Source organism: Piliocolobus tephrosceles, chromosome 3, assembly GCF_002776525.5.
Source record: "Piliocolobus tephrosceles isolate RC106 chromosome 3, ASM277652v3, whole genome shotgun sequence".
Taxonomy (NCBI): Eukaryota; Metazoa; Chordata; class Mammalia; order Primates; family Cercopithecidae; genus Piliocolobus; species Piliocolobus tephrosceles.
Window position 1 is genome coordinate 4,548,067 of NC_045436.1, and position 14,661 is coordinate 4,562,727.

A 14,661-nucleotide genomic window follows, 5' to 3' on the forward strand; every position below is an offset into this window, starting at 1 on the left:
GTTCAAGACTTGCCTGGGCAACAGAGTAAGACCCCCGCCTCTATTTAAAAAAAAAAAGAATTTGAATATACACACACACACACACACGTAATATATAAACATACACACTACGGATATTATATAGCTATTACACACACACACACACGCATACTTTCATTAATGTACATATTATTGGCCTAGATAACTCAAAAGCTATCACAAATGAATGCTTCCCTGTGGAGAGCATAAGAACTGGTTTTCCGTGTCAAAACGTACAACATAATGGACTGTGTATTTGGCAATATGTCATATTAAAAATGTAAGTTTATCCTGTGTGGCCAAATACTTTGAGAGACATAGCAACAAAATTTTGAAAATACTTCAAATCCCGTACGTTCAACAGTAAACAAGGTCTGCATAGGTGTTATACAAATTATTTTCACATTAGATTGTAGCACATTAGTTTGCGCACTTGTTGAATTAGTAAAATGAACTGTACAAGTCTACCTTTTGTTGTGAGAATTTCTGCAAGCATTATACGTAAGCTGAGAGACTGCACATCCTTTGAGGGGAGGAGACAAAACACCAGAACCCGAGAACACGTTTGTAGAAATCTTACTTCATCATCTGAGTTCCTCAAGCATGTGTGCAACACAAAAGGCCTCGGCTGTTCTTCATGTCTAAACAAAGAGAGTGAAAAAGAAGGAGAGAAATTTCTAGACACAATTCAATTATGTACTATTAGGTAAAAAATATTTCAAATGGGAAACACACTGGTTAGTAACTCTGCCATCTGCTCAATAATCAAATTTCCTCGACCATCAACTAACCTGGAAAACTTTTGCTAGAATAAATGCAAACGCATGGCTTTTCTGAATTTCAGATGAAATCATAACAACTAACTTCAGTAGCATCAAAGGGTATATAGATAACTCCAAAATCATAGCAACAATCTAAAAAGGTATGAGTATTTATTTGGGTAATTTTTAAGTCTTCTAGATGTTTTCTTACATGTGACCTGCAGCTTCATTTTTCAAAAATACCTAACAAAGCATAAACCAAGGTCGCCAGCCTGCTTTCTGACGGGAGATCACAGGATAAAAAGCCTACAGGTATTTCTAGTGAGCCAGAGGGTCTATAAACTCCACGGTATGTAATTTGTTGGCAAATTGCCTTCTGTGAGGCTCCCAAGTATTTTTCAGCCAGTCTTGACAACTGTGGTTGTGCACTTCCCTGTCAGTACTGACTCCATCCCAGGACCATTAATTTGGAGAATCTGAGTGAAGAAGACTGGAAAATAGAACTTTCTATACTTCGTTTCCCAAAGTATCTTGATAGTGATTCAAGAAAGCTTGGGATGCTGCTTTTTCTAATGTCTTCTAGATAAGGAGGCAAAATATAAGAGATTCTTACAGTAACTAGTAGGTAACACTGAGAAAAAACATGAAACAGAGGGAGAGAAACACCAGGTACCGCACAGGAAATGAAAGCAGTGCATATTAGTGCCTTTATGACCTGTGCCTCTCAGGTGTTAACTGAAATTTATTTTTGCACTGGAGACTGAAGACTAGTTTCTAGAGTGTATAACGCTAGAAAAGAAAGGTTTCCTCTGTCTTGTACAACCTGGAGGAATTCTATCCCAATGTGTAAAGCCAACGACATGAAAAATTTTTAGAAGAAGGCTTTTGCATATACTGATATGCTAACTTTTTAAAAAAGGCACCTTCAATTATTTTAAACTCTATCTTTGCTGCCAGTTAGGTTGATATTTTATTATAGTAAGGTTCAGATGCTACTCCTTTATCATATCAAGCACTTTTAAAGGTAATTCTTTTTTAAAATATCTATTTAGTTAATAAGCACTGGAGGAAGTTGGGGAAAAAAATCCACTTTTACCAGAGAAGCTTATTTAAATACTATCAAAATCCCTCTCAAAGAGTACACAGTGCCTTCTCCGTATCAGTGGAAGGCAGACAACAAAGGAGCCTGGTGCTCAGACTGCCACAAGTTCCTCTCCCTCCTACAGCTAAGTTAGGGAAAATCCTTCTGACTGAGCCAAAGGCCAGAGGGCTGGCCAAAACAGCTTGATCCACAGTAAAAGGAAAGGCAGATCTCTCCCTGGAATCCCTCCACTAACTCCAAGCAGGATATTCCTAAGACGTGCTCTAGAAAGCGGACATCAAGTATTGCTTCAAAGCCAAGGAAGCATCATGAGGGGTGAGGCTGCTTCTGTGGCAGGAGATGTCTACTAGCCTTCTGGTGGGTTGTAGCCATCAGTCTTTGCAGCATCCTTATTGTGTTCAGTGTGGATCAATCATTTGTTTGTGTAATTCCTACTACTTACCTCTGGGTTCTCATTCCTTGAGTGAGCAAAAGGACTTTAATATTTTATAAAACAGTTTCAAATGTACGATGACTTAATCCTCCTACCTACACCAAAAAGTAGATATCATCACTTGTATTCTACAGATGAGAAAATTAAGATCTGAATGATTATGTGACAGTCAACGTCACAGAGGTAATAAGTAGTAGAAATAACTCTCTCAAGTCCTGTTCTGTTTCAATCTCAAGTCCCAACTCTTTACATTACACCACAATCAGAAATTACAAAGATAAAAAAGAACATTTCAGAGATAAAGAAGGAAAACACGAAAAAAAAAAAAAACACTCTTTTTTCCCTCAAACTGCATGCCAGTACTTGACCAGCAAAGAAGAAAACTATGAAATTAAAGATGCTATTGAAATAATAGGATAAAAGCAATCATTTTTAGATTTTCCCAAAACATGCTGGAGCAAGACAGACGGGACAAAGGAAGAGGAAGCAGAGGCAAGAATTAAATGTGATCTAGATTGGCTTAAAGCGGCAACAGAATGATGGTCTAGAAATAAACACAGGCTGACCGGAAAGCTGCCTCCACGAACAATTGCCCACCAGCCAACTAAAGGATGTGTTGTTTTATTAAGGCAATTTATTATTCTTTGTCTGATAGTGGCCAATTCAATTGGGTGCTACCCAGGCTACCAAAGTCATTCTGCAGCCAATAGACATCTGCATACTACTGGAGATTTCTAGGACAAGAGCACTGTTGACCTGGGGCAGGCAGATACAGCTATTTGCCATTAAACCTGGATTCACTGTCTGCCAGTCTCATTGTATGGTTTGTATAAGATGCTACACGGACAACATTAGTTCTCCAGGACGCAATCATCTATATGAAAAATGCCAGTGACCTACTGGTACTTTTTCAAATATCCATAATCCATGAGAAATGTGGTAGAATTTGTTTCCTTTATTTTGTTCTTTATTCTTTATCATCAATTAGAGCTTCTAGGCATAGCCCAGATGCCAGTGAAATAAATCTACCCTTGGCATAAGAAAACTAGAAGCCCAAAGAGAAGGAGCTTCTAATATTAAATTACTTTCTGTTTCTATTATTCTGATACTTTATCCATATATTTATATTATCCACAAAAGCAGTAATCTCAAAAGCTAGTAAACGTCTGGATGAAAAATATATTCTCATGTTGAAATTAAATAATCATAAAACCACTGAATTTTTCTAACCACTTGCTCTTCTCCCAAATCTAAACCCATCAGTTTTCTAACTGGAATAAACACTGATTTAAAATACTGTCCTCAAGTCGGCACAGTAGCTCACTGTAATCCCAGGACCTTGGCAGGCTGAGGCAGGTGGATCACTTGAGGTCAGAAGTTCAAGACCAGACTGGCCAACATGGTGAAACCCTATCTCCACTAAAAATACAAAATGTAGCTGGGTGTGGTGTCACATGCCTATAATCCCAGCTACTCGGGGGGCTAAGGCACAAGAATTCTTGAACCCGAGAGGTGGACGTTGCAGTGAGCCGAGATCACACCACTGCACTTTAGCCTGGGCAAAGAATGAGACTGTCTGAAAGAAAAAAATAAAATAAAAAATAATATATATATATATATATGGAGAGAGAGATAGAATACTGTCCTCTATTGGACCATCATTTACATACTTTCAAATGAGCTTTCACTGAATTCAAACAAGTCTTTCACAGTATTTGTCAAGAGGGACTATGGAACCCTTGAAATAATGGATACCACAGCAAATCAGCAGGTGCTTGCAGAGGTTGGTGAACACTTCGAAAGCAGAGGCTGAAGCTTTTGAGACTCTAGGAGGTAACCCAAGAGCCCCATTTCTCTCACTTTCCTTACTGATTCACACCCCTCCCCGCTTACTGGAATTTACTTTCTCTATAAGCAGCAGTTTTCAAAGGGAGGTCCAGAGACTCCTGGGTGTCCCCAAGACCCTTGCAGGGGATCTGGGATGTTAAAACTATAGTAATATAAAAAGGTCATTTGTCTTTTTCATTCTCATTCTTCCAAGCATAGTAGTTTCCACAGGCTACATGTGAGATGACATCATCATTCTTGTGGCTAAGGAAAAGTGTACCGTGTGCTCCTGCACTTTAAAAATTCCTAGTTTTTAAATATCAAATATGGTAAATATCAATAGATACAATGAGTCGTGAACTGGTAAATGTTGGCTCTCCTGAGGAAAAAAATGCTTTGATTTGGATCATTTGCCCATTCCATGGTGTAATACTCTCACCATGGCCCATTTCAAGTTACCAATCTGGTATAACTGAACCAAAAGTTGGGAACACCTGTGCACAGTTCACTCCTGCATGCCAGTACACGCCAGTTCCAGCACGCCACTAGATAGAACCCATAGAAATGAGCTCTTTGAGGTTCTCAGAAACTTTTAAAAATGTAGAGAAATCCCGGGAACAAAAAGTCTGAGAATCACTGCTTTACAGTAATGTTTTTCAAACCATGGTTTGTGACTTTTAAGTAAGAAAATAAAATTGAGTTGGTCTTAAACATTAATTTTTAAAAATGTTAAAAAAAAAGTGTCAAAGCCATTAGAGGTAATAAAAGTACTGTTTTATGAAACTGGGTCATAATATCAAGTGAATTTCTCACAGTGGGTCATAGTTTTAAAAAAAGTTCACAAAACACTGGGGTGGGAAGCTGGAAAACAGTGGGCATGTCACGGCTCTGTGGATTTTTGCCTCATAAACCTGAGGGAGGGAAGAAGAGTCACAGGAAGGGGCAAGACAGCTAGAATGGAGACCTGCTGCACAGCCGCATTCAGCAGCAAGGTCGCCTACATGAACAGCATCACAGGGCAGAAGGGTGACGTCATCTAAATACTTTACCTCTTCCCTGAAGGCGAGAAGAGGCCACATTAACTATTCCCATTCCTGTTCCAACCGTGTCCATATCCACACAGGCAGAAGGCTACTCATTTCAGTTGGACAGCTTTTTATGTACAATTGTTAGGTACATAACAATACAAAGGGCTAACAAGCCTAAATATTAGCTACTTTCATAATGAAATTTCTCTAATTAAAGCCTACAAGCTCCAATATGTACAACTGTTATGTAACAATACAAAGGGCTAATAAGCCTAAATATTAGCTACTTTCATAATGAAATCTCTCTAGTTAAAGCCCAGAAGCTCCAATATTAAGTACCTTTGAAAATCAGTTTTCAGGATATCGTGATGCAACAGAGTTCAACACAGGACTCACAAAAAGAAACATGAACCATATTTAAATTTATCTAAATACTGTAAACTCATTCACTCTGCTCATGCTAGAAAACACTATATTTACATTTTTTATGTCTAGGTACTCATAATACTATAAGATCATCACAGTGCTGGCTCAGTAAAATTCATTTTACTGTTTATTTATAGAATTAATTGTATTTATAAAGTGGTTTTCCAGCAGAAAGTGAAAAACAAAACTACTCTATCAGAACACAATAATTATTCCCCCTTAATAAATCTACATTTTCAAGCAAGTGCCAGCAATAGGCAGAATATTCTAGAGTTTTATCTTGACTTTGACCCCTTACTCAATTAAAAAAAAAATGTAACACAAAAAAAGGGGGTAAGTTGCTTATAACAGTTACCTGGCATTAGCAGCTTTCAGGTCACAGAAATGAGTGAGTAGAGTCCTCACAACATCATTGCAGACAACTTTAACCACATCCACGTGACTCAGTCTGTGGTGCAGCTGTCTGGCAATTTCCCAAAAGTCTTCCAAGAGCAGATGGTAAAGTTGTCCCTCATCTCTGCTGAGGTTTCCATACCAGGACAGAATGTAATCTCTATAACTGTAGTCGAACACTACCAGGAATAAACAAAGCAATGAGTAAAACAAATGAAAGAAGCAAACACCAAGACCGCATTTCTATTGGAAACTGGCCACCTAACTATTTAATATTCACTGTGTAAAGTTAAAGAGAGGAGAAAACAGAACTCATGAGAACTCCTAAGTCTTTTAAAACGAAAGATTCTCATCTAACTAGAATGTTTAGGTATGGTGACCACGTCCTAAATTTTCCTACAGAGCCCTATTTTAAAATATTCTACCTTGGCGCCAAACTACCTAAATTCACTAAAAAATCAGAGCAATACACTTACGAAGTGTACCCATTATCGATCTATTGCCTCTCCACTCTGAATTCAGCCTTTTTGTCCTGCTCTATGATACTGGAGCTGGGCCCTGCAAACACCGTCAGTTTCTTTGCCCACTGGCATAACGTTAAGTCTATCAGTAGCACATGCTGGAGGGTAACTGGAGGAGGAAGGAGCTGTTCTCCCCAGTTCCTGTGTGTTCTCCTCTGTTCCTGCCACATTTAGCAGCAGGCATGGCACCCGACGGTGTTTACCCCAATAGCGAGTTCCAGTGCCATCCACAGGGCAGCTTCCGAGAGAATTCTGCTGGCTCCTATGGGTGGCTCCCCCTCGCCTGTGGTATCTGCTCAACCTTCTTCACCATCAAGTGGGCCAAGGTTGTGCCTTCTCCAAGGCCTGGATCTCAATTCTAAGGTAAAGAAGGAAACTTCTTCCAAATTTATTCTGTCCTAAGGTGCTCTGCCTCAGCCCTAGCGGGAATGGCTGCTTCCAGTATCTGCTCTTTCTATATTCTTTAGTGTCTCTTTACTCCTTAGTACTTAATCCCATGTTGTACATTAATAATTCTTTATATTTAATTTTCCCTGTTCAATTACATTGTGCTTTCTGTCTCGTAACAAGACCTCAACTAACATAGGAAGAATCCCATAAACCAGTCTTGGATTATCACACTAGGCTCAGCCTCTGTGGCCAGTCACCTTCTTTGGAAGATTTTTAGTGCCTATGTTCTTAAATCTGTGCCTCGGAATTAGGAAAGCCTAGCCATAGACCAGTGCTATCTAATATGAATATGAGAACCACAAATGTAAGTTTTAAGTTTTCTAGAAGACACACTAAAAAAGTAAAAAGATACCACAACAAGAAGCTCATAAAAAATAAGATAAACAATAAAAAAGTATAAACAGGTAAAATTCACTTTAATAATATATTCATTTAACAAAATATATTCATTTAACAAAATATATTCACAATATTATCTCAACACGTAATCAATATTTAAAACGTTTTTTTAAAGTAAAAAAATTTGCTTTTTTTCATACTAAGCTCTGTAATCTGGTATATATTTTATTCTTTCAGCAATCTCAATTTGAACCAGCCACATTTAGGATGCTCTACTGTGTTGGACAGCACTATTTCTAAAGCCTACATAGAAAGAAGCTGAAGCCAGTGTGATGTCTGCAAGAAGCTAGGTCTTTTCAAAAATAAAATATTGGTGGGCTGGGTGGTGACTCTCCACAAGGTCCCAAGAGAGAAAAACATTTAGCTACACAATCCTGCTCCACCTCAAGGGTACCAAGGTTATTTTTTATCACTTCTTGTTTCTCAGAGTTTTTTTTTTTTTTTTTTAACTTTTCAAACACTATTTGATTGGGCTTAATTACAGATGTGACTATACATCATTTCAGATAAATAATTTATCCTCCTGCTTTTCTTTGCTTGTCTGCACGCTACTTTATCCCTGGGAATCCTACGTGAACCAGATCTACTTCACAATTCCCTACGAACAACTAACCTATAATTGTCAAACAAGTTTTTAGCCTAGAATTTGGGGTTCATTTTATGCATCTTGGCCACTACACATCAATTTAGAAGCTTAAGAATAATAAATTGGCTGGGCGCAGTGGCTCATGGCTGTAATCCCAGAACTTTGGAAGCCCAAGGTGGGAGGAACACTTGAGCCCAGGAGCTTGAGACCAGCCTGGGCAACATGGCAAAACCCCATCTCTACAAAAAATACAAAAATTAGCCGGATATGGTGGTGCAGGCCTATATTCCCAGCTACTTGGGGCTGAGGCGGGAGGATCATTTGAGCCTGGGAGGTGGAGGCTGCAGTGAGTCAAGACAGCACCACTACATTCCAGCCCAGGTGAGCGAGCAAAACCCTGACTCAAAGAAAGAAAAAAAAAAGAAAAAAGAAAGAAATTTAGGTGAACTTTCTGGGGGAAGGGATTGTACGGTGGGGAGAGGGAGTCATTTTTCTTAGAAAACTGAATCACAATGGAATCACATATTCGCAAGGGCCTACAGGTCAAAGGAAGCACAATTTTTGTATTAATATTCTATGATGGCTTTTTTCATGGTTGAAATATCAACCATGGAAGTACATTCAATGTTTTTCCACATTTCCAGTATTTTTGCAATTCAGCTTTATAATAATTTATAAAACAGCATTTTAAATCTCATAACTCAAAAATATGCCACAGCATTAAGATCTTTGTTCACAATGATACAAAGGTTTAGATAAATTTTCAGAGTGATTCCAGCGGCCTCAGTTGTAGGGATAACTGTGCCTTCCAGCTGAGAACAATTAATTGCCAAAGACAGAAAAAAAGATACTACCTCGATCTTTTACTACTCAGCAAATACAATTTACAGAGGGCTTCTAGTATGTAAGGTGCAATCAATATCCGTATCACTAAGCACTGGACACAAAAGGGAAGGTAAAACAAAAGCAAAACCAGAAAACAAGGCATCTGAAACTCTTAGTCATTTTCTGCTCATTTTCAGATATTAATTTGAATATATGGCTGTTATGTTTTCTAGATTTTGCAAAAGGTAGCTACATCTCATCCCTAAATCATATGATTCCATTAAGGAAAAACAGTGGAAATGGTTTCTGATCCAGATGAAACTGCAAAAACAGGAATGGGTTGATCCGATCATCTCATTTATTGGCAACAAACAAATAGACCATGGTTCCTACACAGTGAGTGAGTTTCATCCCTTCAGGAAATTGAGGCTCAAAGAAGTGAAGTGACTTGCTCAAAGAGGTGGCAAAGCCAAGTCTCCTACCTGCCAGTCACTCTTTCTACTCAGCACACTGTAGTCCTGCACATAGGTGAACAAGATAGCTGCATGAGTAAAAGATAGGCAAAACCTAAAATAGCATCCTTGTCCACTGGATATCCAGTTTGTTTAAAACACATTTACATGAAAAAATGTATGTAAAAGGCTGTACTTTGTAAAACTGCTGTACAAGACACAAAGAACCAACAGGTGAGGCCAGGCGTAGTGGCTCAGGCTTGTAATCCCAGCAACGATGCTTCTCTTCAAACTAAGTATCATAAAACTATACATAACTTAAATACAAAAAGTACAGGCTTGGCGCGGTGGCTCACATCTGTAATCCCAGCGCTTTGGGAGGCTGAAGCAGGCAGATCACCTGAGGTCAGGAGTTCCAGACCAGCCTGGCCAATGTGGTGAAACTCTGTCTACTAAAAATACAAAAATTAGCCGGGCATGGTGGTGGGCACCTGTAATCCCAGGTACTCCACAGGCTGAGGCGGGAGAATCACTTGAACCTGGGAGGCGTAGGTTGCAGTGAGCCAAGATTGCGCCACTGCACTCCAGCCTGGGTGACGGAGCGAGACTGTCTCCAAAAAAAAAAAGAAGAAGAAAACAAAGCCATGATTCTAAATATAAATTATATAACCACATAAACTAATTTACACAAGTACACATATGAACAAAATAAAACATACCCTACGGGTCAATTTAAGGAGACAGAGAAATTCGTAACCATAAAATTATTTCATGGCTTTTATTAAGAAATAAACATTCAAGATCAAGATGCCAACTAAAGAAAAAAACAGAAATACACAGAAACAATATAATTAATCACAATGAGAAACGAAAGAACACTTATCCCCACTGCCAGGCAAAAATATCTTCCTTCTAAAGCCATGATAACACCCAACACAAATTCAGGTGCTACAGTCATTCAAGTATATCTAGTTTTAGAACTGCTCTCAAAGAAATGAGTCGGTAAAAAGGAGGCCGCTGGAGATTGTCAAGAATGACGTAACATGATTGGAACTTTAGTTTTAGTTAGGTTAAACTGAAAACAGGATTTAGGATAACAAAGTAGAGAAAAACTACAGATGAGGACACAAGTTAAAAGGCTCCCACGTTCGTCTAGACAACAGGATGTTAGGTAATTGCTACCCACAAATTTTCAGAAAAGGAATGGGCTAAGTAAACAGTATAAGAAAGAGAGCTTCAAGAGGGCCATTTTTTCGACCCTTGCCTTTTCCCCTGAGCTATTCAGAAATACAATTCAGAGATACATGTCCTGCTCATGAGGTAGAGCCCCATGGGTCATAAAAGTCCACCGCCTGGGTCTCTTAGAACAAAGAGACAGTCCTCATTCAACTGGAAACTTGTCTAATGACAATGATAAACAACAACAACAACAATTCTATTGTTCATTTAGATGGTCTTTTATGGTTTGTAAAGTTTTAAAATGCAATAGAAAGTCATCTTCTGGAAAGATTTGGGGTTATTAGTTTATGTGATTGATGGAGCTATTTACTTATCCAACAAAAAAAAAGTATACATATTTCATGTCACTGGGAGAAGAGTACGAACTAGAACTTGATGAGTTGAGCTTTCTAAAGGGTGGGAGAAGTCATGCGAGCCTTGCTTCCTCTGTGCCACCGTCTAATTTCTAGACAGCCAGACATCTGGAACAGCCATACGGCGGACCTTGGAAAAAAGACTACCACATAAGGTTTGCCTTATCTAGGACCTGTTCCAAAGCTGTTAAAAGTTCTATATACAAGTTCTGTTCTCCATAAAACTTCTGTTATACTTTGACAATGACCTTGCAGTATCTTCTGCTGTTGTGATTGTTTTCAAGTTATGATCCTGTGTATAACAATTACTATAGGCATATTTACCACTGAAACTCAGAAAAGCATTAAGAGCCAATCAAAACTAGCTGAAATGTACTCACCTTGAAATGTATATGTGGGCTGGGCATGATGGCTCACGCCTGTAATCCCAGTACTTCGGGAGGCCAAGGCGGGTGGATCACCTGAGGTCAGTTCAAGACCAGCCTGGCCAACATGGTGAAACCCCGTCTCTACTAAAAATACAAAAGTTAGCCGAGCTTGGTAGCTCATCCCTGTAGTCCCAAGCTACTTGGGAGGCTGAGGCACGAGAATCGCTTGAACCCGGGAGGCGGAGGTTACAGTGAGCTGAGATCATGTCACTGCACTCCAGCCTGGGCAACAGAGTAAGACTCGGTCTCAAAAAAAAAAAAAAAAAGCCTGTAACATTAATTGCAAAAAATGAAGGTAATGGTCTTTAATTCTAAGATATTCAGACAATGGGTTTTTTTGTATGTTGCGTCTGGGTTTTTGTTTTTCAGAGTATTTTGTGTGGCAGACAGTGTCTTTTATAAGACAGTCTGAGGTCAGCATCCCCAAGGTCTTGAAAAAGACACAATCTCATGAAGAATTATATTTTCAATTCAAGAACTTTCAATTTAACATTCAACACACCACTGAACAAACAGCATGTACTCAATAATTATACAATTAAATTATCTGGCCCACACTGGAGATAGTTCAAGGTAGGCTAGTGAAAATTAGGCAATAGATCTATTGAGATTTAATGGTAAGTCAAAAAGATTTTTAGAAGTCTTTTTTTTTTTTCTATCTTCTATCAGTTTTCTGATAAATGTAGCTTTTGGAGAAATTTCTGAGGTTATCTGGTACAGAAGGGTAACTGTTCTGACTTCTCAAGAGTTCATTCATATTAGATCTGAACCCCTAAAATATAGTTTTACATTTTAAACTGGCTAACAAAACAGAGCAGTCATATGCTTTGATCACTTTCCTCAAGTGTGCCATTTAACTTAGAGCATTTGTAGCTTTAGTATTTCTTATGGTTCCACAGAAACCTGGAGTATATTATTTTGCTCTGCATTTTTGACTATTACTTCTTTCTTCTTTGTAATTCAATCCATAAAGACTTAAATCCTAACTTATACTGAGCTACAACACAAGCACAAATTTAGTCATAAAAATATCTACTCACAAATATGTAGAACATGTATACATGCAGACACATATACATGCCTTATATGGTACTTAACTCTTTAAATGTTTTTAAATTACACACTCTAAAAACAATAAAATAGATACATAAAGATAAAATGGTACCATAATGCTCTCTAGTTTAAATTAGCTTCCAAGGAGGAGATTTTTAGATAAATATTTCATAAGCATTTAATATAACTGAACTCAAATTACTTCAGCCTTAACAAGTATATTGTTTAATGTTTTGCAAATGTACGAGACCCTCAATTTGATTAATATTAAATCTATTATAGCTAGTTAATAACATTCTGAATTCCAATTAAATATATTGGTGTCGGGTTTAGAAACGTAAATCAAACCACTCCAGAGATACAAATTATAACCACTAAAGATTTTCTAAATGCTGATGAAACCTCTTAGCCTTCTCAATATACATTTCTAGATTCTAATTCTCCATAAAATTAACTGGTCAAATTTTTCTTGGAAGGTGATTCTAGTTTTGTTTGTTGTTGCTGTTGAATAACTACTGCCAAATGCATGAATTTTACTCCCAATAACTAACTTTCTAGCAGCTACCAGCTCTCCTTTTTTTAAGATTATATAATGCTCAACTTCAGCAGCTTTTCCCTGAAAACCACTTTAAAGCAAAGGACAGGTTAAAAAAAAAAAAATTGAACATTAAGAATGTGGTTTAAAAACAAATGGCGAAGTATAATAAACTAAAACGCTTAACCAAAGGTTTTGGAAAACATTTTCCTTTCAGAAGAAACCAATGAATACAAATTAGCTTGAGGATAATGTTTTTGCCAACTAAGCCTCAACCCTTATCCTGTCTTTTTTCCCCACAAGTACTTCTGAAACAAACTGGTCTAAAATAAAGGTCACGTCTAAATACAGATAAATTTCTAAGTCTTCAAAAGTTAAAGACACTCATGTTCATAGCAGCATCATTTACAATAGCCAAAAGGTGGACAGCAACCCAAGCGTCCACTGATGAGTGAATGGATAAACAAAATGTGGCACATACACACACACACACATATACACACACACACACACACACACACACATACTCACACACACATACACACACACACACACACACACATACACACACACACAGGCAATGGAATATCATTCAGCCTGAAAACGGAAGGAAATTCTGTCATATGCTACAACATGGATGGAACTTGAGGACATCGAGTAAAACAAGCCAAACACAAAAAGAAATACTATATGATTCCACTTAGGTAAGATACTTAGAGTAGCCAAATTCACGGGGACAAAAAGTAGAACAGTGGTTACCGTGGCTGGAGGAAGAGAACGGGGTTGTCACTTAACAAGTAAAGAGTTTCAGTTTTGCAAGATGAAAACAGTTCCAGAGATTGGTTGCATGATAATGTGGATGTACTTAACATTACTGAAGTAAGGCCAGGCGCGGTGGCTCACGCCTATAATCCCAACGCTTTGGGAGGCCGAGGCAGGCGGATCACTTGAGGTCAGGAGTTCGAGACCAACCTAACCAACATGGTGAAACACCATCTCTACTAAAAATACAAAAATTAGCTGGGCATGGTGGTGTGTGCCTATAATGTCAGCTACTTGGGAGGCTGAGGCGCAAGAATTGCTTGAGCCCAGGAGGCGGAGGTTTCAGTGAGCCGAGATCATGCCACTGCACTTCAGCCTGGGCAACAGAGCAAGACTCCGTGTCACCACACACACACACACACACACACACACACACACACACACTATTGAACTATATACTTGAAATGGTTATAATGATAAATTTTATGTCTATTTTAACACAATTAAAATTTTTTTTAATATTAAGGGCAGAGTTGTAATTCCAGGGGTGGTAGAAGAGCTTCTATCAGACTAACCTTCCTATAGAAAATAATTTGGAAATCTGGAAAAAATATTAAAAAACTACAGATGTTCCTCACCTTATGATGGAGTTGCATCCTAATAACACCCCCATCCCATCCCACAAAAGTAAACAAATCATAATCTGAACTATCATAAATCAGGAACCATCTGTATATAAAAGCACTGAGAGCAACCAAACTTAGCAATTAGAAGGGAATCTATTATTGAAAGACAGGAATGGCACTAGGTAAGATCCATGTTTACACACAGCTTTTCCCTAAAGGCAACAGCAGTCTTAGAGGTACAGGCAGTAAACTGGAAGAGAATGTCTTTTTTTTTTTTTTTCTTTTTTAATATATCAGGAAACAGATTTAAGAGTTGCCAGGGCTGCTGAAAATAAAGCCAAGAAATAAACGCCATGAAATCTATGTACAGATTCTCAAACTCATTGCCAACTGTGAATTACACATGTATAACTGTCAACTGTGAACTACACATGTATAATTGTC

At 38.1% G+C, this 14,661-nt stretch overlaps 1 protein-coding gene across 3 annotated transcripts in view; it reads right to left on the reverse strand.

The window, feature by feature from the left end:
• SNX25 (sorting nexin 25) overlaps positions 1–14,661 on the reverse strand; it is a 144,686-nt gene that overhangs the window by 91,670 nt on the left and 38,355 nt on the right. For all 3 annotated transcript variants that reach the window (XM_023220987.2, XM_023220988.2, XM_023220990.2), the window contains exons 3-4: positions 5,951–6,167; positions 487–659 (exon numbers count right to left, since the gene is read on the reverse strand). In XM_023220987.2, the coding sequence (XP_023076755.2) occupies positions 487–659; positions 5,951–6,167 (390 nt within the window). The remainder of the gene's footprint in view (positions 1–486; positions 660–5,950; positions 6,168–14,661) is intronic.